The 26,460-nt window shown below is 47.6% G+C and overlaps 3 protein-coding genes across 3 annotated transcripts in view; all 3 read right to left on the reverse strand.

The window, feature by feature from the left end:
- The window catches only part of LOC123764092 (irregular chiasm C-roughest protein), a 268,455-nt gene that overhangs the window by 147,577 nt on the left and 94,418 nt on the right, over window positions 1-26,460 (reverse strand). The gene's annotated exons all lie outside the window — the stretch shown is intronic.
- On the reverse strand, window positions 6,369-11,494 carry LOC138367863 (uncharacterized). The gene is made up of 2 exons (XM_069329887.1): window positions 7,067-11,494; window positions 6,369-6,570 (listed from the first exon to the last, which is right to left on the reverse strand). Exon 1 carries the CDS (start codon window positions 11,491-11,493, stop codon window positions 8,131-8,133), a length of 3,363 nt encoding a protein of 1,120 aa, XP_069185988.1. The 5' UTR covers window position 11,494; the 3' UTR covers window positions 6,369-6,570; window positions 7,067-8,130.
- LOC138367685 (cysteine-rich, acidic integral membrane protein-like) lies at window positions 24,765-25,799 on the reverse strand. The gene is made up of 2 exons (XM_069329648.1): window positions 25,744-25,799; window positions 24,765-25,302 (listed from the first exon to the last, which is right to left on the reverse strand). The coding sequence occupies exons 1-2, from the start codon at window positions 25,797-25,799 to the stop codon at window positions 24,765-24,767; spliced, it is 594 nt and encodes a 197-aa protein (XP_069185749.1).

The raw sequence follows: 26,460 nt of genomic DNA on the forward strand, positions 1-26,460 counted from the left end.
TATGGCCAAATTTGGACGTAATTTGAAATGAAATCGACTCACAAAAGTGACGTACTGTCCCGTTTTCTGTTTGAGTCGTCCGGCCTACGCGGAGAGGTTAGAAGAGGAAACTTTCCATTAACGTTTTTCATAACGTTTTGAAACTTTATAAGAATTTCCTGCCCACCTAACCTATCAGAGGACCCTTAACTTACTGTTGTTGAAAAAAACTCAAATTTATTTTAATTTGTTTTCATTTTAAAATTACGTCCACTTTCGGCCATACTGGTAAACGGACTAAAAGCGACGTTATTTTTAAGAGTACAGGTTGATCCAGTAGGCTTAGGAACCTGTACACCAGTTGATTGACAGTTGAGAAGCAGGACCAAAGAGCCATAGCTCAACCTTTGCAAGCACAACTAGGTGAGTACACACACACACACACACACACACACACACACACACACACACACACACACACACACACAAACAAACAAAAAACATAACGTAATATATGAAGGAAGCATAAATCGTCGACAATACGAAGGAACGAGAAAAAAAACAACCTTCGAACAAAAGCGTGAGATAAAGAGGCAATAAATAAAGCAGAGGGGAAACAATAGCCGATAGACTCAAGAAAGGAGGAGGCGGAGGATAGCGTGACAGGCGTGAAGCCCGGCGGGCTGCGAGTGTGTCAGCCAATTATTACTAAAGAGGACCATTAGCGTCACTTTATCACCGCGCTAACAACGATCACTTAAAACTGCGGCATTATTACACCCGCCGACACTGAAGGATTACGCCCCCATAAACCACATATTATGCTAAATGACGACAAATTTATTTTACCGGTATTATACAAAACATTGATTTCTTGCGCGACGGTGTATTACATTTAATATTTTATACCGTGTCTGTGTGCTATATACAAGTATATAAATGCAGAAAATTGAGTGTCTGTCCAAGACGGTACAGGCCAGATGCTTAAGGCTTGCCACAGCCAATTTTGCACGTTTATTGCAGTGGAGTACATACCCAACATGGGCGAGTCGGCGTGGGCATCGTGCCAAATTTAAAAAAAAATCTGATCATCTGATTGGCAACTCTGCGTCCTCTGGCACCCCAGAGACTGGCAACACTGCGTCCTCTGGCACCCCAGAGACTGGCAACACTGCGTCCTCTGGCACCCCAGAGACTGGCAACACTGCATCCTCTGGCACCCCTGAGACTGGCAACACTGCATCCTCTGGCACCCCAGAGACTGGCAACTCTGCGTCCTCTGGCACCCCAGAGACTGGCAACTCTGCGTCCTCTGGCACCCCAGAGACTGGCAACTCTGCGTCCTCTGGCACCCCAGAGACTGGCAACTCTGCGTCCTCTGGCACCCCAGAGACTGGCAACACTGCGTCCTCTGGCACCCCAGAGACTGGCAACACTGCATCCTCTGGCACCCCAGAGACTGGCAACACTGCGTCCTCTGGCTCCCCAGAGACTGGCAACACTGCGTCCTCTGGCACCCCAGAGACTGGCAACACTGCGTCCTCTGGCACCCCAGAGACTGGCAACACTGCGTCCTCTGGCACCCCAGAGACTGGCAACACTGCGTCCTCTGGCACCCCAGAGACTGGCAACACTGCCAGGAACACCGCTCAATGCACAACAAACAACAGTTTCAATTCACGGGTCGTTCGCTCGTTACAACTGTCAACAAAACAATCCGACCATTACCCTGCCCATTAACACTATTCACAGGCAGGTTTATGGGTGCGGGCCGCCGATTACACCAGATTTCCCGTAGATGGCGGTGGGCGACGCCGCTGTCCGCTCCCACTCCTCCCGCCGTGAGAGCTTTTCCCGCCTAAATCTTGAGCCATAGTCGAAGCTTCGTTTCAAACTTATTCAAAGCTTCCGTATTCTCAGGTAAGAGAAACCTCGGCTAATTTAGCCTGATCTAGGCCTCAATAGCCTACACACATTGAATGGAGAAATAATTTGGAATTCCGGTATTGGTTTTATTCGTTGGAGAAGTTTGTTATCCAGATAGTGTTTGTGTTCGTCTTAGAGGCTTGCTGGTCGGCGGTCACTGGCCGCTGCATGACAAGACGCCGTGTGTAGGCTCGCTTGTTCAGGCCCGCTGAGGCTATGGGTTTTAATACGGGGGAGAGACAGAGTGAGAGGGAGGCAGATAAAGCGTGACAGAAGAATAGGGAGAGAGTGAGAGAGTCGGAGAACATTGATATGAAGGTAACTAGACAAAGCTCCTTGGCCTATACGAGGCAGCTTTTCTATATAACCACTCAGACTCATTCATATATGTCTAACCTACGACTGAAACAACCCATCGATCCCACGGCTATTATACTACCCGCCAACTTGTTCCATAAACGAATCATCTTGTCTCCAAACCAGTATTTACCCAGGTAATTACTGAATCTAAACTTACCATTTTCCCATCCTTTGGAGTTCTACTTTTGAGTTGATAATTTCAACACCTTATTTATTTCTACTTTATTATACCCTTTCATCCATTCATATACATCAGTCATGTATATGAATGGATGAAGATGAATGCTTATTCTTCGTCTTTCTAGAACGTGTAAATGAAGCTTTATTAAACTGTCTTCAGAAGGGAAGGTTCTTATACCTGGTACTTAGCAAGTCTGTCATGACGCCTCACCCACTCAGGTGACTCTGCTTGGCTCAGTGATATACTTAATATCCAAGACAAGGGGATATCTAAGCTACATTCTTCAAGACCTTCCTGGTAAATACCTCAGTTGGTATCATTAAGGTAGTCAACATGTCCTCTTCACCAGCTACATAGATTTACTCCAATGTAGTTAAAATATCAAGTAACTAAATAATTAGAAAACCACCATTTCCTTGAGAGTGGCACCTAACCCCTTGAGTGCCACCTGACCCCCTGAGAGTGGCACTTGACCCGTTGTCCGCCAGTGGGTCAACTCGCTAATGTTTGACAGATATGAAAGAAGCCGTCAAGATTTGCCTTTGGTCTGTCATACGCACTTCAAAATTTTCTCTTAGATTTCCTTACTTATTTGCATTTGCTTTTTGGCTAGTTAGATACACTATTGTTGTTGACACGTCGGCCGCTGAGGTTATCCTTGCGAGACGCGCTCACCCGTCTTGGTGATCCTTGGAGGAGTAGGTTTGATGGTTACTTGTTGGCGAGGGAGACTAGTGCACCAGGACCATGGTGGTGGTGGTGAGGGAGACAGTGGTGCACCAGGACCATGGTGGTGGTGGTGAGGGAGACAGTGGTGCACCAGGACCATGGTGGTGGTGAGGGAGACAGTGGTGCACCAGGACCATGGTGGTGGTGGTGAGGGGGACAGTGGTGCACCAGGACCATGGTGGTGGTCAGGGAGACAGTAGTGCACCGGGACCATGGTGGTGGTGGTGAGGGAGACAGTGGTGCACCAGGACCATGGTGGTGGAGGTGAGGGGGACAGTGGTGCACCAGGACCATGGTAGTGGTCAGGGAGACAGTGGTGCACCGGGACCATGGTGGTGGTGGTGAGGGAGACAGTGGTGCACCAGGACCATGGTGGTGGTGGTGAGGGGGACAGTGGTGCATCAGGACCATGGTGGTGGTGGTGGTGAGGGAGACAGTGGTGCACCAGGACCATGGTGGTGGTGGTGAGGGAGACAGTGGTGCACCAGGACCATGGTGGTGGTCAGGGAGACAGTGGTGCACCGGGACCATGGTGGTGGTGGTGGTGAGGGAGACAGTGGTGCACCAGGACCATGGTGGTGGTGGTGAGGGGGACAGTGGTGCATCAGGACCATGGTGGTGGTGGTGGTGAGGGAGACAGTGGTGCACCAGGACCATGGTGGTGGTGGTGAGGGAGACAGTGGTGCACCAGGACCATGGTGGTGGTCGTGAGGGGGACAGTGGTGCACCAGGACCATGGTGGTGGTGGTGAGGGAGACAGTGGTGCACCAGGACCATGGTGGTGGTGGTGAGGGAGACAGTGGTGCACCAGGACCATGGCGGTGGTGGTGGTGAGGGAGACAGGGGTGCACCAGGACCATGGTGGTGGTGGTGGTGAGGGAGACAGTGGTGCACCAGGACCATGGTGGTGGTGGTGAGGAAGACAGTGGTGCACCAGGACCATGGTGGTGGTGGTGAGGGAGACAGTGGTGCACCAGGACCATGGTGGTGGTCAGGGAGACAGTGGTGCACCGGGACCATGGTGGTGGTGGTGGTGAGGGAGACAGTGATGCACCAGGACCATGGTGGTGGTGGTGAGGGAGACAGTGGTGCACCGGGACCACGGTGGTGGTGGTGGTGAGGGAGACAGTGGTGCACCAGGACCATGGTGGTGGTGGTGAGGGAGACAGTGGTGCACCGGGACCATGGTGGTGGTGGTGAGGGAGACAGTGGTGCACCAGGACCATGGTGGTGGTGGTGGTGAGGGAGACAGTGGTGCACCAGGACCATGGTGGTGGTGGTGAGGGAGACAGTGGTGCACCAGGACCATGGTGGTGGTCAGGGAGACAGTGGTGCACCGGGACCATGGTGGTGGTGGTGGTGAGGGAGACAGTGGTGCACCAGGACCATGGTGGTGGTGGTGAGGGAGACAGTGGTGCACCGGGACCATGGTGGTGGTGGTGAGGGAGACAGTGGTGCACCAGGACCATGGTGGTGGTGGTGGTGAGGGAGACAGTGGTGCACCAGGACCATGGTGGTGATGAGGGTGACAGTGGTGCACCAGGACCATGGTGGTGGTGGTGGTGAGGGGGACAGTGGTGCACCAGGACCATGGTGGTGGTGGTGAGGGAGACAGTGGTGCACCAGGACCATGGTGGTGGTGGTGGTGAGGGGGACAGTGGTGCACCAGGACCATGGTGGTGGTGGTGAGGGAGACAGTGGTGCACCAGGACCATGGTGGTGGTGGTGAGGGAGACTGGTGCACCAGGACCATGGTGGTGGTGGTGAGGGGGACAGTGGTGCACCAGGACCATGGTGGTGGTGGTGGTGAGGGGGACAGTGGTGCACCAGGACCATGGTGGTGGTGGTGAGGGAGACAGTGGTGCACCAGGACCATGGTGGTGGTGGTGGTGAGGGAGACAGTGGTGCACCAGGACCATTATGGTGGTGGTGAGGGAGACTGGTGCACCAGGACCATGGTGGTGGTGGTGGTGAGGGAGACAGTGGTGCACCAGGACCATGGTGGTGGTGGTGAGGGTGACAGTGGTGCACCAGGACCATGGTGGTGGTGGTGAGGGTGACAGTGGTGCACCAGGACCATTATGGTGGTGGTGAGGGAGACAGTGGTGCACCAGGACCATGGTGGTGGTGGTGGTGAGGGGGACAGTGGTGCACCAGGACCATGGTGGTGGTGGTGGTGAGGGACACAGTGGTGCACCAGGACCATGGTGGTGGTGGTGAGGGAGACAGTGGTGCACCAGGACCATGGTGGTGGTGGTGGTGGTGGTGAGGGACACAGTGGTGCACCAGGACCATGGTGGTGGTGGTGAGGGAGACAGTGGTGCACCAGGACCATGGTGGTGGTGGTGAGGGAGACAGTGGTGCACCAGGACCATGGTGGTGGTGGTGAGGGAGACAGTGGTGCACCAGGACCATGGTGGTGGTGGTGGTGAGGGAGACAGTGGTGCACCAGGACCATGGTGGTGGTGGTGGTGAGGGGGACAGTGGTGCACCAGGACCATGGTGGTGGTGGTGGTGAGGGACACAGTGGTGCACCAGGACCATGGTGGTGGTGGTGAGGGAGACAGTGGTGCACCAGGACCATGGTGGTGGTGGTGGTGGTGAGGGACACAGTGGTGCACCAGGACCATGGTGGTGGTGGTGAGGGAGACAGTGGTGCACCAGGACCATGGTGGTGGTGGTGAGGGAGACAGTGGTGCACCAGGACCATGGTGGTGGTGGTGAGGGAGACAGTGGTGCACCAGGACCATGGTGGTGGTGGTGAGGGGGACAGTGGTGCACCAGGACCATGGTGGTGGTGGTGGTGAGGGGGACAGTGGCGCACCAGGACCATGGTGGTGGTGGTGAGGGAGACAGTGGTGCACCAGGACCATGGTGGTGGTGGTGGTGAGGGTGACAGTGGTGCACCAGGACCATGGTGGTGGTGGTCAGGGGGACAGTGGTGCACCAGGACCATGGTGGTGGTGGTGAGGGGGACAGTGGTGCACCAGGACCATGGTGGTGGTGGTGAGGGTGACAGTGATGCACATGGACCATGGTGGTGGTGGTGGTGAGGGAGACAGTGGTGCACCAGGACCATTATGGTGGTGGTGAGGGAGACAGTGGTGCACCAGGACCATGGTGGTGGTGGTGGTGAGGGGGACAGTGGTGCACCAGGACCATGGTGGTGGTGGTGGTGAGGGACACAGTGTGGGAAAAACCTGCTGGGATTGATATAAGAGGAGACTACCAGGGACTTGTACTGAACTAAATTAAAAATTTACTGTCTGCAAATTAATTCAACTAAAATCTCTAGCTAGGGTTGTAAATCCTAGATCCTCTTTTCCTAATGACAAATTGTGGGCTGTAAGGGACAGGTGGGGTGAATGACTATGTTGATAGAAGTTCCAATCCACCTGTAGACAGGGATCTCACATCAGCTTGTATTTTATACAAGGATAAGATTTGATAAATTCAGTTATCTGACTGAACACTGGCTCTGTTTAAATCAGAGATTTAAACATACATAGTCTAACCTAGTACCATAACTTAACAGCCAATATGTACTTATACTATAAACAACAAATTAAATTGTAAAAGTATAAATAAATGACCTTAAATGTAGTCTAAATACTGTTAACTTAGTACTAGAAATTATATTCAATTAAATGAACTTATATGATAACTTAAAAATTAACTAAGCAAGCTATTGATAACTTAATTTATATATTCAAATATATATGCAGACATATTCAATTTATACAGTTAGCTTGACTGAATCTCTTCCAAGACTGTGGACACTTGTGAGGTTTTTACTTATTGAGGCTGAATTCTTTTCTGACAGAATGGACACTCATGAGGTTCAGTGCTTGGATAAGATTCACAGCTACACTACAATTTTAATAAACGTACCGATATGTGAGGCTTAGCCTCGCTTTTTAACCAACAGACAGATTTATAGGATATTAAAGCTACACAAGCATACAATTGGCCAATCATATACCAAATAACCTTCAATATACTTCTCTGCCAGTCGGGGTGCCTGTCTGACAAGTTTGCCAGACTGATTAACTCTCTTGTTGAGTTTAGGCACGATATTTTGCTACAGCGTTGCTGTATGATGATCTGGTAGCGTTGCTACGTGATTATCCTGCAGTTGCAGAAGAATGATTCGAGATAAAAGTTTATGTATGAAGGTGGAGGAAACCGTGTCACTGATCTCCACTATACACTCTATTTTATGTAATGTTCCAGGATTTTCCTTGTAGATATTGTCCAGGTACTCCCCCAGTTCTAGAGAGTATTCACTGGCGATAAAAAATATTAGATAAGGTGTCCTTGAGCTGGTAATGTTCGCTAAGGATCAGTCACTTGTTCACTCATTTGTAAACAAACGCGGAGTGCCGCTGGGCTTGTTGGTGGGCGCTTCACTCCCCCCCATCGCCCTACCATGCTCTCTGAGCACGGTAGCCTTCAATGAATATTGATTGATTATTTTTACAGTCTAGACTTATGATTAAGATAAGATGTGATTATAATATAATTAGATATAAGATTTAAAGATTATAAGTAGTATTTGAAAGTACCACTGAATCTTATTAAGGATTCGATTTTTAATCCTACCGGATGTTGAATCAATGTTCCAATAGTTTTTTAATTAAGAAGTCCTTCTAGAAGCTTCTGGATCCTTGAGAGATCATGTACAAAGTCACGTAGGCATCAAAAGGGCCCCTGTTGCGTACGTGTTCATGGTGCCATTGTCATCCAGGATCAAGCTATAATAAATCTTTAATAATTCAAATATGATTTTTGATACGATTTAGATATGATTTTGATATGATTTAGATATGATATAGAAATTATACATTTCTTAGATGATTATTAGATATGGTGGGTAAAAATTTCCCACATCTTCCAGAGGGAGAGAACTGGCACAGAGTCCAATACTTAGGACAATAGTAACCATATGTATTTATTTACTCTCCATTGGATTGATAATACAAGTGCAAATTTTGCTTGCACTTTTGTGCTGCTGTCCGTTGTGGACGATTGTGTCTGTTAGGAGTCTGTGGGTCTTGTGGAGTTAGAGTGTCTTGAGGTCTCTCAGGATCTAACTGCAGCTGGCTCACTGATTCCATGTGGATGAGTTTGTCCAATGTCTTCAGGGAAGTTGTTCCTTTAGACAGGATTTTGACTATTCTCAAAATCCCCTGACTATCTGGATGGACTGAGACAACTTTACCTAATGGCCAGTCAGCCCTAGGGCCATCACTGTCTACCAAGACAATATCGCCAGGTTGGAGATTAGCTATATTATGTGGGACGTTGGCCCCATAGTGATGTTCTCGTAGAGATGTAAGATATTCTTTTGTCCAAACATCATTCCATTTTTGGATTATGCTGGACAGATGCTTATACCCCTGAACCAACTCGCTCTGACCCACATATGAGGGATCTCTGATCTCATCATCCACTAGAGATGGTACTGGAGTCAGAAGTCTTCCATACATTAGGTGGGCAGGACTTAATGGCTCATGTTGAGTAGGATCCTCAGACAAGTAAGTCAACGGCCGGTTATTCACCCTTGATTCTATTTCCGTGATTACTGTCTGGAGTTCTTGAAGATTGATTTTCTGACGGTGTAGAGATTTTCTCAAGGATCTTTTTACAGTTCCTATTAACCGTTCATAAAATCCTCCGTGCCATGGGGCTCTCGGAGGGATAAATTTCCATCTGCAATGACGCTGTTCCAGTGTGGAAGTAACTGCAGGATGGGAACAGATTTCCCGTAGACATGCTTCTCCAGCTACCAAGTTTGCTCCGTTATCTGAAATCATCAGCTTAGGGCATGATCGGCGTGCTGCGAATCTGCGGAAAGCTTGAATAAATGATTGAGCAGTCATATCGGGTGTTACCTCTAGATGTACTGCCCTGGTGGTAGCACAGGTGAACAGACAGATGTATGCCTTGATAGGTTGCTTATCTGCAGTCCCTGTTAGATATATTGCTCCTGTATAATCTACTCCTGTCGTTTCGAAAGGTTGTAGATGGACCACTCGTTCCTTTGGCAGGGGTGGTGGCCCTGGATAAGAGCAAGTTCTTGCATCGTACCTTCGGCATATCATGCAATTCTTCAAGATTGATTTGACTGACTGTCTTCCCTGAGGAATCCAGTACTGCTGTCTGATTTGTGTGAGTGTGTCTAACACTCCTCCATGTTTGATGATTTGTTGATGTGTATGCAACACAATCAACCTTGTGATCCAATGATTTTTTGGTAAAAGCCATGGATGCACGGTATCTAGATTGATATCTGCGTGTTTAAGTCTCCCTCCACAACGCAGAATGTTGTGATTTTCTTGGTCTATCCACAGACCGAGATTGTGTTTTAACTTATGCGGAAGATTTTCATAGTTATTCCCATAAGTTTCTCTCAGGGCTTGTCTTACCCAATAGAGAAGTGCATCTGGAAAAGTGTATTTTATACCTTTTTTCCTGAGATAATGAAACACGTTCTGTGTTACATTGATTAATTTGATGAGCGAGGAGTAACGAGTACAATCCAAGACTGATATTTGAGCTTGCTGCCTGGTGGTAGTTATGGTTTGTGTCGTAATGACGTGTGGCTTTTGTTCAGGCCAACTACCATTCACTAACCATCGAGGCCCATGAAACCAAATATCTGCCTTTGCAAACTGTTTAAATGTCATACCTCTTGATAAGAGATCAGCTGGATTATCCTTTGTTGGTACATGCAACAATTGAAAGCCTGCGGAAATTTCTTTAATTTCCGAGACGCGATTTTTTACATATGGAGTTGGACAGTTGTCGTTTCGTACCCATTGTAAGACAGCTTCATTGTCAGACCATATAATGACATCTTTGATGTTCATGGTAGACAAGACTTGTTTGATATGCACTGCTAAGCGTGTACCAGTTAGCAGTGCTGTTAGTTCCATCTGAGGCAAAGTCCTCTTTTTTAATGGAGCGACTCTGGCCTTAGAGGTGATAAGATATGATTGATTAGAAGTCACTAAGTAAGCACAAGCTCCAAAAGCTTTGGCTGACGAGTCTGCGAATACATGTAGTGATACTTCCTCATTTTCCTCGACTATGTGTCTCGGAAAGATTATCTTTTCAACTAAAGTTTGTTCTTGAGCCACTTCCATCCAAGCTTTTTGTAACTGGATTGGTAGTGGATCATCCCAACCAACCTTAGCCTTCCATGCTTCTTGCACCAATAAACGCCACTTGATAGTCAAAGGATTTAGTAGACCAAGTGGGTCAAATACTTTGCTAACTTGTGAAAGCAAATCCCTTTTTGTAGTGATGTTGTAATTTACTGGCACAGATTTGATCGATATTGTGTCCGAGATTAAATCCCAATCCATGCCTAACACCTTTTGTGATTCTGGTACGTGATATTCAGGGTAATCTCTTGCTATTTGATTATTCAATGTTGCATTATTAGAGGCCCAAGATTGTAGTGGCATGTTGGCACCTTGTAGCTCCTTGTTGGCCTCTTGATATAATTGTAACAGTTCAGTAGTACTGTTAACTGTCCCTTGAAAATTATCTACATATAGATTTTGACTGATTTCAGTCTTACAGGGACTTGATGATTTCTTCAGATGAGTATCTAGAGTTGCTTGCAACAGAAATGGACTGCTTGTCGCGCCGAAAAGAACTGAAGAGAATCTGAAAGTCACTACAGGACTATTGACATCTTCTGGGTTCTCTACCCATAGAAACTTAGTGAAGTCTCTATCTTCTTCCTGCAAGCCAACTCTTAGAAAGGCCTTACTTATATCTGCTGAATACGCATATTTGTTAAGTCTAAACTTCAACAGTATGTCATACAATTTCTGAGTTAGACTTGGACCTGTTTGCAAACAATCATTTAGACTGGTTCCTTGGGGTCCAGATTTAGAGCTACAATTAAAAACTATCCGTAAAGGAGTCGTTTTTGATTCTCTCATTACAGCCATGTGTGGTAAAAAATGGCCTATTTGCGTATTGTCATGTTTCACGACTTCGATGAATTTATTCTTTAATTGTTGAGCAATAATCTCATGATAGAGTTTTAAATGCTCAGGCCTTTTTCTTAGCTTTGCTAATTGAGATTTAAATTGACTATAAGCCATGTTATAATTGGTAGGTAAGGTTTTATGGTTGATTTTCCATGGTAGCCTTACCCAGTACTGTCCATCATTGTACTGTACAGTTTCTAAGTATTGATTGTATGCACAGACATCATCAGGACTTGGTTGTTCAGGAATTATTCCTATGGCATCAAGTTCCCACAATTGAGGTACAGATTCCAATCCATCATCAATCATGTGGGGGATTTTAAGTGGTGACTGTTCTTTGCCTAGTCATGCCACTATTACAGTTTCTGTATGATGTGATTTTTCAGGAGTTGAAGGTTCAAGATCTAGTATAGGTCCTGTCATCAATATGCCTCCTGCTGATTTGAGTATATTCATACCCATAGATTCTTCTGATCCTAGAATGAATCGATGATAGTAGTCAGCTCCAATCAGGATTCTGATATCTCCTATGTAGTCAGAATCAAGCAGAGGATCTGCTAATTGGATTCCTTTTTCTTTTAGGAATTTAATAGTTGCTGTCAGACCAGTCACTTCCATTTCAGTAGGAATTTTATCAACTACTATGGCTTCTACTGTCCTTTGGGATGTACCTAGACAGACATTGAGTTTTACTACTGGAAAGGTTCTACGACCAGAATTAGTAAAAAACCCTGATATAGATGTAGATACTTGCTTTGAAGATTTAAGTTGTAAATCTTCTGCCATCTTTTTACTGATAAAGGTTTTCTGTGACCCTTGATCAAAAAAGCCTCTAGTTGGAATACAAATTCCTTGATTGCATAGTTCTAGCTGTGCAGTAGGCAATATGGCTGTTGTAACAATTTCTGTATCCAAGTCGTTGACATTGCTCATTACTGTACAGAATTGTACGGCTGTTGTGGTATTATCATCTTTGGGCTTTGCCTGAGATGCATGTTGATTATTGGAAGTCTGTGATCTGGATTGAGTGTTAATATCACCACAGAGTGCTGTGTGATGTACACTTTTATGACAATATTGGCAGTTCTGCAATTGAGTGATACACTCACTAGTATCGTGCTTCCGTAGACAACGGATGCACCTGTTCAGAGATTTCAGTCGATCGATTCGACTGGCACGGCCTACATAAACTGTGCATTGATAAATGGTATGTGCTTCTTGACAGAATAAACATTTTGGGGCACTTATAGCTCCTTTTGTCTTATCTGTCTTAGGAGCTTGGTTTCCTACAGTTCTGTTAACTGTGGGGGATATAGCATAAGAGCCAACATTATTCTGTTTCCACTTTGCAGAAGAGGAGTTTTGTTGTCTTGATTTTTGACTGCCATTCTGGACATTTTTGCTTTTGTCCGTGGATTCACTTTTGGGGATTTTTTCTTGAGATCTAAGTTTTCCTCGGCTTCGTAATCTTTGTACGTAAGCTCGAAGTCCATCAAAGATTTGGCTTTGTGATAAGATGTTGTTACAAGTATGTAAAACTTGTAGGTAAGTAATTACATGCAAGTAGGTCATACAAGCATGTAACACTTGTACTCCTCCAAGGATATCCTTAAAGGATGAATTGTATCTGTAATAATGTGTATCTACATTATTCATGATGTGATGAAGCATTTTGCTTTTTCTTTTTTCTCGGCTTTGCCTTTTCTATTAAGTAAGTCTCTTTGAGATGCTTGATTAACTTCAGATTTTCTGAGGCTGCTTTCACTCCAGTGAAAGCATGAGATTAGGTGATCAAGACTTTATTCTTGGATTAAGATAGTTATCTTAGATGGATGATAATATTTGTATTCACATTGTCAATGTGTTGTTAGCCTTTCAGATTGTGATGTGAGATTAAGATTGGTCTTAATCCCCAATTGTAGACTATTGTAGCCAAGTGATGATGACATTTGTCTATCACCTGATTTAAATGGTCTGTAGGCTGTAGATTCAAGTGATTTTTTAGACACTTTGTGTCCTTTTCTTTTCTGTTTCAGTTGCTGGTGGAATACTGTTAGTCATTTTGACCTTTTCCGAGTTTTGGAGATTCCGAGATTTTTCTCTTTTTTTCTGATAAATATGTATGATGTTAATGTATTTTGATAAATGAGCTTTCCTGTCTACTTAGGTAATGATTCCAAAGATCGTCCTTCATTTCCTCCCTGGAATCTGGTTGTAGCAGGTGTTCAATTATCAAAAGTACTGTAATAATTTGATTTGTGACCCGAATGCACGAATGCACCAAGTTGGTAAATCTTGTAATAATTTTTTAAAAATAGTAAATGGCACTATTTTTGCAAAGTTATTACAAAATCTGTTACCATAATAATTGTTAGATAAAATACAGTAGAATGTCTACTGGTTTTACCTGGAATATAGGGTTTGTACAGTTGATTATGGTTAGATTGTAATGAATGCTCTTACAGTGATGATAACACTTTTTTAAAGAATATTATGTAATGAGCAGCTCTGAAAATCAGTAGATTAGAGATAATGCTAGATAATACACTTAAATATGCATGTAATGTTACCACAATGAGGTAGGTAATTGGTATTTATGATTAAGATGCAGTTGTGTCTTTGACACTGATATACTTAATTACTGTGGTTTCTTAACACAAAACAATATTTGTATGCTATGAATACTATGAATGCTTACTAGTTAATGGATATGGTGGCTTAAGCCACTGCAACTATTTGTTTACTTAGATATATAGCTATGATAAATATTGGCTGATAGCCAGGTTAGGCTAGAATATGTAAGAATTATTCCAATGCAAAATCAAGAAGTTTCTTATGTATTTGGCATTGAAATATTCGGTAAACGAATGATCATAAATATCTAGGTATAAAAGACCATTTATTATCTAGGTTCGAAGGACCATTAATGTGGGAAAAACCTGCTGGGATTGATATAAGAGGAGACTACCAGGGACTTGTACTGAACTAAATTAAAAATTTACTGTCTGCAAATTAATTCAACTAAAATCTCTAGCTAGGGTTGTAAATCCTAGATCCTCTTTTCCTAATGACAAATTGTGGGCTGTAAGGGACAGGTGGGGTGAATGACTATGTTGATAGAAGTTCCAATCCACCTGTAGACAGGGATCTCACATCAGCTTGTATTTTATACAAGGATAAGATTTGATAAATTCAGTTATCTGACTGAACACTGGCTCTGTTTAAATCAGAGATTTAAACATACATAGTCTAACCTAGTACCATAACTTAACAGCCAATATGTACTTATACTATAAACAACAAATTAAATTGTAAAAGTATAAATAAATGACCTTAAATGTAGTCTAAATACTGTTAACTTAGTACTAGAAATTATATTCAATTAAATGAACTTATATGATAACTTAAAAATTAACTAAGCAAGCTATTGATAACTTAATTTATATATTCAAATATATATGCAGACATATTCAATTTATACAGTTAGCTTGACTGAATCTCTTCCAAGACTGTGGACACTTGTGAGGTTTTTACTTATTGAGGCTGAATTCTTTTCTGACAGAATGGACACTCATGAGGTTCAGTGCTTGGATAAGATTCACAGCTACACTACAATTTTAATAAACGTACCGATATGTGAGGCTTAGCCTCGCTTTTTAACCAACAGACAGATTTATAGGATATTAAAGCTACACAAGCATACAATTGGCCAATCATATACCAAATAACCTTCAATATACTTCTCTGCCAGTCGGGGTGCCTGTCTGACAAGTTTGCCAGACTGATTAACTCTCTTGTTGAGTTTAGGCACGATATTTTGCTACAGCGTTGCTGTATGATGATCTGGTAGCGTTGCTACGTGATTATCCTGCAGTTGCAGAAGAATGATTCGAGATAAAAGTTTATGTATGAAGGTGGAGGAAACCGTGTCACTGATCTCCACTATACACTCTATTTTATGTAATGTTCCAGGATTTTCCTTGTAGATATTGTCCAGGTACTCCCCCAGTTCTAGAGAGTATTCACTGGCGATAAAAAATATTAGATAAGGTGTCCTTGAGCTGGTAATGTTCGCTAAGGATCAGTCACTTGTTCACTCATTTGTAAACAAACGCGGAGTGCCGCTGGGCTTGTTGGTGGGCGCTTCACTCCCCCCCATCGCCCTACCATGCTCTCTGAGCACGGTAGCCTTCAATGAATATTGATTGATTATTTTTACAGTCTAGACTTATGATTAAGATAAGATGTGATTATAATATAATTAGATATAAGATTTAAAGATTATAAGTAGTATTTGAAAGTACCACTGAATCTTATTAAGGATTCGATTTTTAATCCTACCGGATGTTGAATCAATGTTCCAATAGTTTTTTAATTAAGAAGTCCTTCTAGAAGCTTCTGGATCCTTGAGAGATCATGTACAAAGTCACGTAGGCATCAAAAGGGCCCCTGTTGCGTACGTGTTCATGGTGCCATTGTCATCCAGGATCAAGCTATAATAAATCTTTAATAATTCAAATATGATTTTTGATACGATTTAGATATGATTTTGATATGATTTAGATATGATATAGAAATTATACATTTCTTAGATGATTATTAGATATGGTGGGTAAAAATTTCCCACACACAGTGGTGCACCAGGACCATGGTGGTGGTGGTGAGGGAGACAGTGGTGCACCAGGACCATGGTGGTGGTGGTGGTGGTGAGGGACACAGTGGTGCACCAGGACCATGGTGGTGGTGGTGAGGGAGACAGTGGTGCACCAGGACCATGGTGGTGGTGGTGAGGGAGACAGTGGTGCACCAGGACCATGGTGGTGGTGGTGAGGGAGACAGTGGTGCACCAGGACCATGGTGGTGGTGGTGAGGGGGACAGTGGTGCACCAGGACCATGGTGGTGGTGGTGGTGAGGGGGACAGTGGCGCACCAGGACCATGGTGGTGGTGGTGAGGGAGACAGTGGTGCACCAGGACCATGGTGGTGGTGGTGGTGAGGGTGACAGTGGTGCACCAGGACCATGGTGGTGGTGGTCAGGGGGACAGTGGTGCACCAGGACCATGGTGGTGGTGGTGAGGGGGACAGTGGTGCACCAGGACCATGGTGGTGGTGGTGAGGGTGACAGTGATGCACATGGACCATGGTGGTGGTGGTGAGGGAGACAGTGGTGCACCAGGACCATGGTGGTGGTGGTGAGGGAGACAGTGGTGCACCAGGACCATGGTGGTGGTGAGGGAGACAGTGGTGCACCAGGACCATGGTGGTGGTGGTCAGGGGGACAGTGGTGCACCAGGACCATGGTGGTGGTGGTGAGGGGGACAGTGGTGCACCAGGACCATGGTGGTGGTGGTGAGGGTGACAGTGATGCACATGGACCATGGTGGTGGTGGTGAGGGAGACAGTGGTGCACCAGGACCATGGTGGTGGTGGTGAGGGAGACAGTGGTGCACCAGGACCATGGTGGTGGTGAGGGAGACAGTGGTGCACCAGGACCATGGTGGTGGTGGTGGTGAGGGAGACAGTGGTGCACCAGGACCATGGTGGTGGTGGTGGTGAGGGAGACAGTGGTGCACCAGGACCATGGTGGTGGTGGTGGTGAGGGTGACAGTGGTGCACCAGGACCATGGTGGTGGTGGTGGTGAAGGAGACAGTGGTGCACCAGGACCATGGTGGTGGTGAGGGAGACAGTGGTGCACCTGGACCATGGTGGTGGTGGTGGTGAGGGAGACAGTGGTGCACCAGGACCATGGTGGTGGTGGTGGTGAGGGAGACAGTGGTGCACCAGGACCATGGTGGTGGTGGTGAGGGAGACAGTGGTGCACCAGGACCATGGTGGTGGTGAGGGAGACAGTGGTGCACCGGGACCATGGTGGTGGTGGTGAGGGAGACAGTGGTGCACCGGGACCATGGTGGTGGTGGTGGTGAGGGAGACAGTGGTGCACCAGGACCATGGTGGTGGTGGTGAGGGAGACAGTGGTGCACCAGGACCATGGTGGTGGTCAGGGAGACAGTGGTGCACCGGGACCATGGTGGTGGTGGTGGTGGTGAGGGAGACAGTGGTGCACCAGGACCATGGTGGTGGTGGTGAGGGGGACAGTGGTGCATCAGGACCATGGTGGTGGTGGTGGTGAGGGAGACAGTGGTGCACCAGGACCATGGTGGTGGTGGTGAGGGAGACAGTGGTGCACCAGGACCATGGTGGTGGTGGTGAGGGGGACAGTGGTGCACCAGGACCATGGTGGTGGTGGTGAGGGAGACAGTGGTGCACCAGGACCATGGTGGTGGTGGTGAGGGAGACAGTGGTGCACCAGGACCATGGCGGTGGTGGTGGTGAGGGAGACAGGGGTGCACCAGGACCATGGTGGTGGTGGTGGTGAGGGAGACAGTGGTGCACCAGGACCATGGTGGTGGTGGTGAGGAAGACAGTGGTGCACCAGGACCATGGTGGTGGTGGTGAGGGAGACAGTGGTGCACCAGGACCATGGTGGTGGTCAGGGAGACAGTGGTGCACCGGGACCATGGTGGTGGTGGTGGTGGTGAGGGAGACAGTGGTGCACCAGGACCATGGTGGTGGTGGTGAGGGAGACAGTGGTGCACCGGGACCACGGTGGTGGTGGTGGTGAGGGAGACAGTGGTGCACCAGGACCATGGTGGTGGTGGTGAGGGAGACAGTGGTGCACCGGGACCATGGTGGTGGTGGTGAGGGAGACAGTGGTGCACCAGGACCATGGTGGTGGTGGTGGTGAGGGAGACAGTGGTGCACCAGGACCATGGTGGTGGTGGTGAGGGAGACAGTGGTGCACCAGGACCATGGTGGTGGTCAGGGAGACAGTGGTGCACCGGGACCATGGTGGTGGTGGTGGTGAGGGAGACAGTGGTGCACCAGGACCATGGTGGTGGTGGTGAGGGAGACAGTGGTGCACCGGGACCATGGTGGTGGTGGTGAGGGAGACAGTGGTGCACCAGGACCATGGTGGTGGTGGTGGTGAGGGGGACAGTGGTGCACCAGGACCATGGTGGTGGTGGTGAGGGAGACAGTGGTGCACCAGGACCATGGTGGTGGTGGTGAGGGAGACTGGTGCACCAGGACCATGGTGGTGGTGGTGAGGGGGACAGTGGTGCACCAGGACCATGGTGGTGGTGGTGGTGAGGGGGACAGTGGTGCACCAGGACCATGGTGGTGGTGGTGAGGGAGACAGTGGTGCACCAGGACCATGGTGGTGGTGGTGGTGAGGGAGACAGTGGTGCACCAGGACCATTATGGTGGTGGTGAGGGAGACTGGTGCACCAGGACCATGGTGGTGGTGGTGGTGAGGGAGACAGTGGTGCACCAGGACCATGGTGGTGGTGGTGAGGGTGACAGTGGTGCACCAGGACCATGGTGGTGGTGGTGGTGAGGGAGACAGTGGTGCACCAGGACCATTATGGTGGTGGTGAGGGAGACAGTGGTGCACCAGGACCATGGTGGTGGTGGTGGTGAGGGGGACAGTGGTGCACCAGGACCATGGTGGTGGTGGTGGTGAGGGACACAGTGGTGCACCAGGACCATGGTGGTGGTGGTGAGGGAGACAGTGGTGCACCAGGACCATGGTGGTGGTGGTGGTGGTGAGGGACACAGTGGTGCACCAGGAAAATGGTGGTGGTGGTGAGGGAGACAGTGGTGCACCAGGACCATGGTGGTGGTGGTGAGGGAGACAGTGGTGCACCAGGACCATGGTGGTGGTGGTGAGGGAGACAGTGGTGCACCAGGACCATGGTGGTGGTGGTGAGGGGGACAGTGGTGCACCAGGACCATGGTGGTGGTGGTGGTGAGGGGGACAGTGGCGCACCAGGACCATGGTGGTGGTGGTGAGGGAGACAGTGGTGCACCAGGACCATGGTGGTGGTGGTGGTGAGGGTGACAGTGGTGCACCAGGACCATGGTGGTGGTGGTCAGGGGGACAGTGGTGCACCAGGACCATGGTGGTGGTGGTGAGGGGGACAGTGGTGCACCAGGACCATGGTGGTGGTGGTGAGGGTGACAGTGATGCACATGGACCATGGTGGTGGTGGTGAGGGAGACAGTGGTGCACCAGGACCATGGTGGTGGTGGTGAGGGAGACAGTGGTGCACCAGGACCATGGTGGTGGTGAGGGAGACAGTGGTGCACCAGGACCATGGTGGTGGTGGTGGTGAGGGAGACAGTGGTGCACCAGGACCATGGTGGTGGTGGTGGTGAGGGAGACAGTGGTGCACCAGGACCATGGTGGTGGTGGTGGTGAGGGTGACAGTGGTGCACCAGGACCATGGTGGTGGTGGTGGTGAGGGAGACAGTGGTGCACCAGGACCATGGTGGTGGTGGTGGTGAGGGAGACAGTGGTGCACCAGGACCATGGTGGTGGTGGTGGTGAGGGAGACAGTGGTGCACCAGGACCATGGTGGTGGTGGTGGTGAGGGAGACAGTGGTGCACCAGGACCATGGTGGTGGTGGTGGTGAGGGAGACAGTGGTGCACCAGGACCATGGTGGTGGTGAGGGAGACAGTGGTGCACCAGGACCATGGTGGTGGTGGTGGTGAGAGTGACAATGGTGCACCAGGACCATGGTGGTGGTGACGACTCCAGCCTCGTGGGACGTCAAGGATGAAAACTGATGGTGTGGTGGATTATGACAATGAATGAAGAGTCTGATGAGTATTGATGACGCCGGGGAACAACAGAGATAATCATCCCCTGCTGTCTCCAAGAGAAAGAAAACTGGCACGCGCTTATATGTATGTATATACGTATATATAATGATGTATATAGGTATATAATGATGTATATGGGTATATATAATGATGTATATAGGTATATAATGATGTATATGGGTATATATAATGATGTATATAGGTATATAATGATGTATATGGGTATATATAATGATGTATATAGGTATATAATGATGTATATTGGTATATATAATGATGTATATAGGTATATAATGATGTATATGGGTATATATAATGATGTATATATGTTTGAAAGTTTGTGTGAAGGTATGTATATACTCACATTGGCCCCGACGCTTTCTTTTATATATTAGAATTTCAATTGTGTGAAAATGTGGGTATTTGACAGTGTTAAGATAAATAGTGTGCTTGTGAGTGTGACAAATATTGAGAGACGGGATGGGGTTGACACACACTTATTAGTGTGTGTGTGTGTGTGTGTGTGTCCTCACCTAGTTGTGCTTGCGGGGGTTGAGCTTTGGCTCTTTGGGCCCGCCTCTCAACTGTCAATCCACTGTTACTAACTACTAAAAAAAAAAATCACACACACACACACACTGTGTGTGTGTGTGTGTGTGTGTGTGTGGACTTGTCTGGTGCTGGATGTGTCTGGTGTCTGGTGCACTTTGACACAGTGCCACACTAGAGACTAGTGCGAAAGTTGGAGATGCAGGCAGGAGTGAAAGGGAAGGTACTCCATTGGATAAGGGAGTACCTAAGTAACAGAAGACAGCGAGTCAGTGTGAGGGGTGAGGTCTCAGATTGGCGAGACGTCACCAGCGGGGTCCCGCAGGGTTCAGTCCTTGGACCCATACTGTTTCTTATATATGTTGTGTCGATAATCTCTTTCAAGAGAGATTGAGCCTGCTCTTCCCTACTTAAAGTTACGTCAAGTTAACAAGTATAAGATGCTGCATTCAAGATACGTCACCGGTAGCACAAAACGTTTTGACCAGGAGGCAAAACGTACCCAAGATCCCCCCTACTCCACACATCCTCCATGCCGGCTCGTCATCAACCAGCAAACTACCCATCCCAGCCTGCCTGCTCCTGATTGGTGACTTGCCGTCCGTGCACCTGCACACTGCACCTCAGCGCCATCTACATGAGTCGACGTCTGAGCCTGACCAGCTATCAACTTCAGAATATTCTTTGTGCTCTTAGGGTTGACATCTCTCACTGGCTTTCGTATACTAAGGGAAGTCTCAGCTAAAGCCAATATTCTCAGCACCATTTCACATTATAATATTTAATCTATTGTGTTTTTGCATTTATCTTTGTCATTTTATTACACCAGTCATTTACCCGAGATTTGTCTTTATTTTCATTTATGTTTAAAGTAAATATATTAAAGTTTAATTGTTCATACTTTGTGTTTTACGTGTTCCTCCCTCTCACTTACCACAGACAACAGGCAAGCAGTCTATCTCTTTTTTGTAAGTGTGACCAGGCATTGACACCTGCCATTGGAGGACTGCCGAACATCAACACTCCAACACTTTCCCGTCACAATGTAAATGATCTTCCAGATGGTATAGAATCATCCCTCTCATTGTTTGCTGATGATGCAAAAATTATGAGTAGTATTAAGACTGAGGAAGACAGTATGAGGCTACAAGATGACCTAGACAGACTGAGTGAATGGTCCAACAAATGGCTGTTGAAGTTCAACCCGAGTAAATGTAAGGTAATGCAACTAGGCAGTTGAAACAGGAGGCCAGACACAGGATAAATGGGGGAGGAAGCCCTTCATGAAACGGACAGAAAGATCTAGGAGTTGATATCACACCAAACCTGTCTCCTGAAGCCCACATAAAAAGAGTAACGTCTGCGGCATATGCGAGGCTGGCTAACTTCAGAACAGCGTTCAGGAACCTGTGTAAGGAATCATTCAGAATCTTGTACACCACATATGTAAGACCAATCCTGGAGTATGCGGCGCCAGCATGGAGCCCGTACCTTGTCAAGCACAAGACGAAGCTGGAAAATGTTCAGAGATATGCCACTAGGCTAGTCCCAGAACTAAGAGGCATGAGTTACGAGAAAAGGCTGCGAGAAATGCACCTCACGACACTAAAAGACAGAAGAGTATGGGGAGACATGATCACTATCTACAAAATTCTCAGAGGAATTGACGGGGTAGATAAAGATAAACTGTTTAACACGGTTGGTACGCGAACAAGTACAGGTGGAAACTGAGTACTCAAATGAGCCACAGGGACGTTAGAAAGAACTTTTTCAGTGTCAGAGTAGTTAACAGGTGGAATGCATTAGGCAGTGATGTGGTGGAGGCTGACTCCATACACAGTTTCAAATTTAGATATGATAGAGCCCAGTAGGCTCAGGAATCTGTACATCAGTTGATTGACAGTTGAGAGGCGGGACCAAAGAGTCAGAGCTCAACCCCCACAAGCACAATTATGTGTGTACACATCGTTATACCGATTTTCAAGAAAGGTGATAGGGAGGAGGCACTTAACTATAGACCTGTATCACTGACAAGCATCCCCTGTAAAATTCTTGAAAGAATAATTAGGCTACGACTGGTAGCACACCTGGAGAACGTTAGGTTTGTGAACAAACATCAACATGGGTTCTGGAAAGGGAAATCGTGCCTAACAAACCTTTTGGAATTTTATGATAAAATAACGAGGATAAGAAAGGACAGAGATGGTTGGGCAGACTGCATATTTCTGGACTGCCAAAAAGCCTTTGATACCGTACCGCACATGAGACTGCTGTTCAAACTCGAGAGGCAGGCGGGGGTGGGAGGAAAGGTCCAAGCATGGATAAGGAACTACCTAACAGGAAGGAGCCAAAGAGTTACGGTAAGGGGCGAGAAGTCGGACTGGCGAACAGTAACGAGTGGCGTACCACAAGGATCGGTGCTGGGACCAATTCTATTTCTTGTATATGTTAACGACATGTTTACAGGAGTAGAGCCCTACATGTCGATGTTCGCGGATGACGCAAAGTTTATCAGAAGAGTTGTGACAGATGAGGATTGTAGGATCCTCCAAGAGGACTTGAACAGATTGCAAAGATGGTCAGAGAAATGGCTATTGGAGTTCAACACAAGCAAATGTAAAGTTATGGAAATGGGACTAGGTGATAGGAGACCAAAGGGACAGTACACAATGAAGGGGAACAGCCTACCTGTGACGACGCGCGAAAGAGACCTGGGGGTGGACGTAACACCTAATCTAACTCATGAAGCACATATAAATAGGATAACGACAGCAGCGTACTCTACACTGGCAAAAGTTAGAACATCATTCAGAAACCTAAGTAAGGAGGCATTTAGGGGAGGTCTTTACACAGCCTACGTGAGGCCAGTCTTAGAGTATGCCGCCTCATCATGGAGTCCCCATCTGAAGAAGCATATAAGGAAACTGGAAAAGGTTCAGAAGTTTACAACGAGACTCGTACCAGAGTTACGAGGTATGGGACGGTAGGTATGGGAAGAGCGCCTGAAGGAACTGTGCCTTACGACACTAGAAAAAAGAAGGGAGAGGGGGGGATATGATAGGAACGTATAAAATACTCAGGGGATTGACAGAGTGGACAGACGAAATGTTCACAGTGAATAGTAACAGAACGAGGGGACATGGATGGAAGCTTGAAACTCAGATGAGTCACAGATATGTTAGGAAGTTTTCTTTTAGCGTGAGAGTAGTGGGAAAATGGAATGCACTTAAGGAACAGGTTGTGGAAGCAAATTCTATCATAATTTTAAAACTAGGTATGATAGGGAAATAGAACAGGAGTCATTGCTGTAAACAACCGATGGCTAGAAAGGCGGGATCCAAGAGTCAATGCTCGATCCTGCAGACACAAATAGGTGAGTACACCCACACAGGAAACAGCCTGTAACAGCTGTCTACCTCCTAGGTAGACACCTGTTAGATTTACCCTATAGAGATTTACATGTTAGATTTCTCAAATTTAGATTTAGAGATTTAGATCTATCTAGCTCCCAGGTAAATTTACTGCTAGGTAACAGGAGTATCAGGGTGAAAGAAATTCTGCCCATTATTTCTCGCCGGCGCCGGGAATCGAACCCGGGCCACAGGATTACATGTCCAGCGTGCTATTCGCACAGCCACCGGCGCACGATGGTGTGTGTATTCACCTAGTTGTGCTTGCGGGGGTTGGGCTTTGCTCTTTCGGCCCGCCTCTCAACTGTCAATCAACTGTTTCTACTACTACTTTTTTTGTGGTGTGTGGGCGTGAGGGTGTGTGTGGGTGTGTGGGTGTGTGGGTGTGAGGGTGTGTGTGGGCGTGTGGGTGTGTGGGTGTGTGGACGTGAGGGTGTGTGTGGGCGTGTGGGTGTGTGGACGTGAGGGTGTGTGTGGGCGTGTGGGTGCGTGGGTGTGTGGACGTGAGGGTGTGTGTGGACGTGAGGGGGTGTGTGGGTGTGTGGGCGTGTGGGTGTGTGGGTGTGTGGACGTGAGGGTGTGTGTGGGTGTGTGGGTGTGTGGGTGTGTGGACGTGAGGGTGTGTGTGGGTGTGTGGGCGTGTGTGGGCGTGTGGAGCCTGGAGTGCTCCGTCACCTCACATACCACAAAGTGTCTAACAGCGGACACTACAAATAACTTAAAATAATAACCGATATAAACGACACGAAAGTTTCTCAATAGTCACACACTGAAAAAGATGCCAGTGACCAACTGTGCACACACCACACACACGATGTTTGTGATAATTACAAACACTTTTCTTGCACGAAATGTGTATCTAATGTTTGATTAGATAAGACGGAAATATGTGTGAGTTAACAGTGTCGAGGCGTGACGCTGTTACCATGGCCGCGCCTCGACTTACACCTGGGATCACTGAGCACAGGTGCCGGTGAGAGCACAGGTGCCGGTGAGAGCACAGGTGCCGGTGAGAGCACAGGTGCCGGTGACAGCACAGGTGCCGGTGAGAGCACAGGTGCCGGTGAGAGCACAGGTGCCAGTGAGAGCACAGGTGCCGGTGAGAGCACAGGTGCTGGTGAGAGCACAGGTGCTGGTGAGAGCACAGGTGCCGGTGAGAGCACAGGTGCCAGTGAGAGCACAGGTGCCGGTGAGAGCACAGGTGCCGGTGAGAGCACAGGTGCCAGTGAGAGCACAGGTGCCGGTGAGAGCACAGGTGCCGATGAGAGCACAGGTGCCGGTGAGAGCACAGGTGCCGGTGAGAGCACAGGTGCCAGTGAGAGCACAGGTGTCGGTGAGAGCACAGGTGCCAGTGAGAGCACAGGTGTCGGTGAGAGCACAGGTGCCAGTGAGAGCACAGGTGCCGGTGAGAGCACAGGTGCCGGTGAGAGCACAGGTGCCGGTGAGAGCACAGGTGCCAGTGAGAGCACAGGTGCCGGTGAGAGCACAGGTGCTGGTGAGGGGTGAAGGTCGGCCCCCCTCTCAACACACTAATCCACACACAAATCACAATAGCGTGATGCATCAAATGAACAAATCCACAAGGGCCGTGACGAGGATTCGCCACGACCCATTCCTGTGTAAAACCCTGGTTTGTGTCTCGGAGAGGCTGCAGGATCCAGTAAGTTCGGTAGAACTTCGGTTTCAACTCTTTTTGACTATGTCGTAGCTCAGTCGATTAAGGCAGTGTCTGGGATGCTCTCGGACGCAGATTCGAATCCTCGTCACGGCCCTTGTGGATTTGTTCACACTAATCCACAGTGTTCACCGCTCTCTTCCTACTCCATGACAGTCTCTTATTCTGTACTCTTCTCTTGTTCCTCTTATCAGGCTCTTTCCCCCTACTCCTCTTTAATCTCCGCCTCCCACTTCCACCTCATTCTCTTCATTCTACAATTCCTTGTTCTCCTCCTCCTCCTCCTCCTCCGTGTTTTCCACCGCCTCCTCCATCCTTTGTTCCTTCTCCTCGCCTGCTCACCCGATCCTCCCCTGCTTCTTCTCCTTACTCTTCTGTTGTTGTTGTTTTAAATTCAGCTACTGAGAACAAAAAGTTCCAAGTAGCACGGGATATGGTGAGCCCGTAGTGGATTTACTTGACACAGGAGCGGGGCTGTAACTGTCGCTGATTTTGTTGTGTTGTTGTTCTAGATTTAGTTACTCATAACGTAATGTCCATGTAGCACGGGCTATGGTGAGCCCGTAATTGAGTTCGGTTATTCGCGATAATCTTGTTACTCTGATATTTGGGTCAAAGTTTTTAAATGGAGGTGGGAAAATTCTGTTTCTTTTTTCGCTTCTGTTTTAGAGCGCTGGTTTTAGTCTTGTTTTAATAACATCTTGGTGGAGGATGTAGATGTACAGTGTTCACTAGTGTGCCCCATTCTTCAACTTTTTCTAATCATTGTAGTGGCTCTGGAATGTGCATCCAATGCAGCTGCTGTCGTTGGATTAATGTTGAGTTTGATGCTCAGGGCTTCAGTAGCTTCACATTCCAGTAAGTAGTGCAATAGTGGCACCTCTGCTTCTGTTCCACAGATGTGACACTCTTTAACTATTGGGTTTATTACCTCCCAGCAGCACTTGTAACCAAGTCTGAGTCTGTGTATGGCTA

The sequence above is a fragment of the Procambarus clarkii genome, chromosome 23 (genome assembly GCF_040958095.1).
Source record: "Procambarus clarkii isolate CNS0578487 chromosome 23, FALCON_Pclarkii_2.0, whole genome shotgun sequence".
Lineage (NCBI taxonomy): Eukaryota > Metazoa > Arthropoda > Malacostraca > Decapoda > Cambaridae > Procambarus > Procambarus clarkii.